Source organism: Cricetulus griseus, chromosome 4 (assembly GCF_003668045.3).
Source record: "Cricetulus griseus strain 17A/GY chromosome 4, alternate assembly CriGri-PICRH-1.0, whole genome shotgun sequence".
Lineage (NCBI taxonomy): Eukaryota > Metazoa > Chordata > Mammalia > Rodentia > Cricetidae > Cricetulus > Cricetulus griseus.
Window position 1 is genome coordinate 95,038,322 of NC_048597.1, and position 6,000 is coordinate 95,044,321.

Genomic DNA, 6,000 nt, shown 5'->3' on the forward strand with positions numbered 1-6,000 from the left:
CTCTTAAGTGCTGAGCCATCTCTCCAGCCCCTGTAATGGTTGATTGTCAGCTTCACACACTGGGGAGGGAGAGCTTCAGTGGAAGGATTGTCTGCATCACATTGGCCCATGGACACAGCTGTTGGGCAAGCACTTTCTCTTTTCTTAAACAGAATTTTTTAAAATTTTTATTTATTTATTTATTTATTTATATTTATTTATTTATTTTGTTTTTCGAGGCAGGGTTTCTCTGTGGCTTTGGAGGCTGTCCTGGAACTAGCTCTTGTAGACCAGGCTGGTCTCGAACTCACAGAGATCCGCCTGCCTTTGCCTCCCGAGTGCTGGGATTAAAGGCGTGCGCCACCACCGCCCGCCTGAAAATATTTTTAAATGGAGTCAAGCTTATACACACAAGTTTGATTCCTGGAACCCATTTAAATGTAGAAGGAGAGAAGAGACTCCACAGAGTTGTCCTCTGACCTCCAATGTGCACAAAACACTCTCTCAGTTTCTCTTTCTGGCTCTCTCTCTCTCTCTCTCTCTCTCTCTCTCTCTCTCTCTCTCACACACACACACACACACACACACTCTAATTAAATAATTAATTAAAGATTGAATTTATAACTGGCTCTACCTCAAAGGCTGTGTCAGGTCTTGGGACAGACTTAGCACTTAGTTTATACACTTAACATGGAGGATTGTTGGGGCCAGTACTCCTGCTTAGGACCACATGTCACTATCTGCACCCCTCAGACCCAACACCAGGAACAATATCTATATCTTCTTATGATCTCAAAGCATCCATTAGGGAGGGACTTGGCACTTTGACAGTCACTCCATTTGAGCTGCTGTGGGGTGTTGAGCTAGCCTTTTCTCTTTGCCTTTGTGACAGCACTGATTCAGGCTCTGCCAGCCAGACTCTGTGCTGACTGGACACTGTCAGAGCACAGCCACAAGATTTTAAAGAGAGAAGTCACTGAGTCCTCCCCTCACTCAAGATGAAACTCCTACTGGTCACTCTGCTCACAGGTAGAACCCTTGTCCCCTCTGAGTGCCCCACCATCTCCCTTGTCTTCAATGCACAGACCCCCGCTGGTCACTCCTGAAGTTCTGGTTTTGTGTTCCTCTTGGGGGTCTTACAACCTGTGGGCTCAGGTCCCCTTCTCTCCTCCCTGTCCACAAGAGCTGGAACCTTTAGCCTCTAGGTCTGAACTCGCAGGGTCTTAGCCCAAACAGGGAAGGCTGAGCTGGGTCTCAAGAAGGGTAAGTGTGCTGCTCCCTCTCCCATTCCCCAGCCTCCCAGAATCCCGGAGACATTCAGATGCAGTGGGGTGTCTAGTCAAGCAGCAACTCATTTATTGTCCCACAGCAAGCATCTTTTAAAGCAAAAAATGCAGAACGGGAAAACAGCCAGCCAATGGTTTTGAAGGTCAGCCTACCATGCTCCTAGTGCCTAGGCTTTACCTAGTGAACATGAACTGTTCATGCAGTGACCTCATCAGGTTCGATCTAGGCAACCAATCATCTTTATTTGTAAACAACTCAGGACTCGCTCATATGACTTCCCCTCAGCACCATCTTTGACTCATGTGTGCCCTACATGAACTCAGATGAGCCCTTAGAAAAGTCCACTACATTCATCTACCCAAGCAAAGACAGCCCCTCTGCCTCTGCCATATTGCCCCGGCATCCATTTTCCTGGCCCTAAGATGCCCTGGCAATTTGATTTTTCTCATCCTTTTAAAAATATCCACTTTTATTTTAGGTGTATGAGTGTTTTGGTTGCATGTCTGTCTGTGAACTGTGTGATCAGTGCCTACAGAGGCCAGAAGAGGGGTTTGATATTCCAGAACTGGGGTCACAGACAGCTGTGAGTTGCTATGTGGGTGCTGGAACCCAGCCTGGGTCTTATGAAAGCTCAGTCAGTGCTCGTGTGACTGCTGAGCCATGTCTCCAGTCATTATCATCGTCATCATCATCATCATCATCATCATCGTCATTGTTGTTGATGATGTGATGTTATAATGTAGCTGAGGAAATCTTCCAACTCAACATTATAGCCCAGACTTGTCTCAACATCCCAAGTGTTAGGATTACATACATGCCTGGCTTGTACTTGCAATTCTATTTTTTCCAGTTTATAAGACAACGTTTCTCTGTGTAGCCACTGCTGTTCTGAAACTCACTGTGTAGACCAAGCTGACTTTGAATTCAGATATTCACTTGCCTCTGCCTCCAGATAGCTGGGATTAACCAGTGTGTGATCCACTGTACCTGGCTTCTCCTTCATATTAATGGTGGCCAAGTACCACATTGCAGACTGAATCCTGGCTTATTTACCTATTCCTCAGCTGTTGAACAGTTTGTTATGTCAAATACAGATGTTACACATGATGATCTGGTCATCAGCCTTGTATATGATCATTGTGTGTCCATACAACAGGTTCCTTCTAATTCTCCAGTGTGAAACAATAAGCATGTGTTGGGTGCTTCTCTGGCTTAAGGTCTTAAGTGATGAATCCCACTGCTGGCTAAGGCTAGGGTTTCACTTAGGCTTGAGTAGGGGTAGGGCAGGTTTCACACTCAAGAGATGATTGGATTGTTGGGTTATTTAACTAAAAGGTCAGTCCATCCCTGGCTGCTGACTGGAGAATGTCCTCAACTCCTCAACACAGGCACCACAGGGCAACTCACAGTGTGTCAGCTGTCTGTCCTGACAGTGAGAAATGAGAAGGCAAGCAAGGCAAAAGGCAATGTGTATAGAGAGACATTGGAGAGTCAGCCCAGCCCAGTACAGTGGCATTCATTTATAATCTGACCACTGGTGTGGCTGAGGTTAGAGGGTTGTTAAAGAGTTGGAAGCTAACCTGGGTTATAGGGCAACTTCCTGTCTCAAATAAATAGACACCTTTCTGCTCAGGCTTTGTGACTTGAGGTTGGTCTCCAAGACCAACAGAGTGGAGGGAAAACACTAATATGTTAAAGCTGTCTTCTGTGTAGCATGACATTTATATAGGTGCTTCCCAGTGTGTGCAAGCACACCACACACACACACACACACACACACACACACACACACACACACACACATCCATTCACTGCTCTCCTGATGCAGCAGCTGGTAGCAGTTAGGAGGAAGCTAGCAGGAAGGCGTCAGACCCTGGTAAAGCCAAACTGGGTTGATGGAATGTGCTGTGCATTCTTGCAGCAGGCGCTACAGCACAGGGCATCAGCCCTCGGGCTGTGTGTCAATTAGGCAATGTGTTCCAGTGCACCATTTCCAGGATTCATCCTTTGAAGCAGTATAACAACTATGGCTGTTACTGTGGCTTAAGGAGCTTAGGCACTCCTGTGGATGAGTTAAACAGCTGAGTGACCCATCTTGTGGAGACTCCAGTGTCTGGGTATGGCTGGGGATAGGACACAGGCGGAGCATCTCACTTGGCACCAATAGGAGACATGTATTCACTAACATCATTTATTTTGTTTTGTTTATTCAATATATATATATATATATATATATGTATATATGTATAGTTTGGTTTTTTCCAGACGGGATATCTGAATAACCCTAGTTATCCTGGAATTCTCTGGAGACCATGCTGACCTTGAACTCAGAGGTCTCCAGCCTCTGCATCCTGAGTGCTGAGATTAAAGGTGAGCATCACCACACCCAGCATGTATTTTCACCTCTTGTCATTTAAACAGGTCAAGAGAACCCCTATCTAGTGGTCCCTGAAAATATAGTGTCTGAGATGTAAACAGTGTACAATGCTGAAGTCTATCTCCAGACTAGGGAGGGCATGGTCAACCACCACAGCCATAAGAGAGTGTCAGCCTTGGCTTTAAAAACTCATTAAAACTTTAGAACTTATCATTTAACTACATTCCTGCAGCTTTGTTTAAAGAACCACTTTTTGACTTATCCTAAACTCAGAGATCCAATATCCACCATCTCAATGACTGGGATTAATGGTGGAACCACCACACAGAAGTTTCTTTCAATAAATATGGACAAATGGAAATCAGAGATTCTCAAGATCAGGACCATTTCTTCAGGAACATTGTGTTTAAATCATCCTCACATGTTTGAGAGACACTACAGGTGAGAACTGACCTCTTGCGGGTCCATACTTCTCCCTCATCTGTTCCTTCCTCTCCCCAGGTGCTGCTGGACTTGGGACAACTGCTACAATCAGGCCAAGGATGTGGAAAGCTGCAAACTCCTCATAGGCATCCCCTACACCATCTCCTACATATTCTCCTGCAGGGGTAGGTTTACCCTCCGGAAACCATGGATTCTGCTTGTCCCTGGGGGAGTTTAAAAGGGACATGGAAGTAACAAGGACAGGCACCATTTAGCAGTCATTTCCTTGGTCCCGTTTGACATCACAACAGCCTTATGAGGTAGACACTAAAATACAGATGAGGTCCCTGATGAGGAAGATGAGGAAGGCTGGTCCACATGCCCAAGGTCACCCAGCTTAGAAGTGATGGCGTTTGGTTCTGGAACACAGGTCTACATCATTCCAAAGCCTATTTTTAAAAACATTGAAAAATTTTATGTAATTCTGGTGGAGGCATGCCTGTGCCACAACACAGGGGTGGAGCTCTGAGGACAACGAGCAGGAGTCTGTTCTCTCCTTCAACCATGTGAGTCCTGGGGAATGGAACTCAAGTTCACACTTGGCAACAAGTGCATTTATTCCCTGAGCCATCTTGCCTGCCCAAAGCCTCTCCTATTAGCTGCTGTGTTATATGATTCCATGTTTACTAAACAATGGGAAGCTGCATCGTTGGCAATAAGCACTGGACCAAACACCTCTGCAGGGCAAGATTTACCATTCCCATTATACAGGTGAGGATTCAGAGGGCTGGAAATATAGGTCACTTGCTAGAGAGCTTGTCTAGAGTGCGCAGAACCCTGGGTTCCACCTCCAGAACCCATACATTGAGTATGGTGGTGCACACCTGCAATCCCAACACTTGGGAAGTGGAGGCAGGAGGATTGTCTTAAACCACATAAGTTTAGAAGTGGTGGTTGATATTTGTAGTTTTCTTGGTTTTAGGAATAATTATTCCTGTTCATTTATTTTATGTATAGGAATGAGTTAGTATCCTGTGGGTACTTCACTCACTCTCTATCACGTCTATAGAGGCTGGGTCTCCCACTAAACAGGACACTCACCTTTAGCTAGCCTGACTGACCAACAAGTTTTGTGGATCTGTACTCCCCAATTCCCAATAGAGTTATGGATGCCTCAAGCCCACCTTGCTTTTTACATGGGCCCGTGGCATTGTAGGTCAGGAGGTTTGTATGGCAACCACTTTACCAACTGTGCCATCTTCCTAGACCCACAACAAAGGATTTTCCTTTTTTTTTTTAGTTTTTCAAGATAGGCTTTCTCTGTGTAACTGCTCTGGCTGTCCTAGAACTTGATCTGTGAGCCAGGCTGGCTTGAAACTCACTGAGACCTTTCAGCCTCTGCCTCCCTAGTGCTGGAATGATTTTTCTTTTACATAAGTATGTTCCAACAGTTTGGGCAACCACAATGTACTTTTCTTTGCTTTGTCTCTCAATTCTGAGTCTGCACAGATGGGAGGTCCACTGGCATCTTTGGTTACAAATTGTGTAGGGCAGAGTCAACTTCCTTTCTTGTTTCCCTGCAGACAAAAACAACACCTGTGAGGACAACATCTGCAACTGTGACTGACAGGCTGCCATCTGCTTCTCCAAGGCTCCATACAACAAGCAGTACAAAAACTGCAACCCCAAGAGATTCTATTAAACTCATCACCTCAGTTATTGCCTACACCATCCCTGCCTGCCTGGTTGTGTTCACTGCACACTGTGCCCTCTGATAAAGCATCTATAGAAAGAACTGGGCTTTGGTGACTGTATTCTCTGTCTGCCAAACATAACTAGGTTCTCAGAGAACATCATTCCCTCTAGTGCTGGAAACGGAAGATTAATGGAAAAGACATTGCCTTTGGGAGAATACATGGAGAGTGGGTGATGAG

General features: G+C 45.5%; 1 protein-coding gene across 1 annotated transcript; it reads left to right on the forward strand.

The window, feature by feature from the left end:
• The first annotated feature begins 977 nt into the window (after positions 1 to 977).
• On the forward strand, positions 978 to 5,693 carry LOC113835677 (phospholipase A2). Its single transcript, XM_027416089.1, has 4 exons — positions 978 to 1,008; positions 3,188 to 3,338; positions 4,136 to 4,251; positions 5,623 to 5,693. Exons 1-4 carry the CDS (start codon positions 978 to 980, stop codon positions 5,691 to 5,693), a joined length of 369 nt encoding a protein of 122 aa, XP_027271890.1.
• Positions 5,694 to 6,000: the final 307 nt, after the last annotated feature.

Bases quoted from the DNA above. Each gene is read 5' to 3' on its own strand.
- LOC113835677 (XM_027416089.1), top strand. From the start codon at position 978: ATGAAACTCCTACTGGTCACTCTGCTCACAG. The intron at 3,339-4,135 runs GTTAAACAGCTG...TCTGTTCCTTCC, and splicing joins TTAGGCACTCCTGTGGATGA to TCTCCCCAGGTGCTGCTGGA. The intron at 4,252-5,622 runs GTAGGTTTACCC...TGTAGGGCAGAG, and splicing joins CTACATATTCTCCTGCAGGG to TCAACTTCCTTTCTTGTTTC.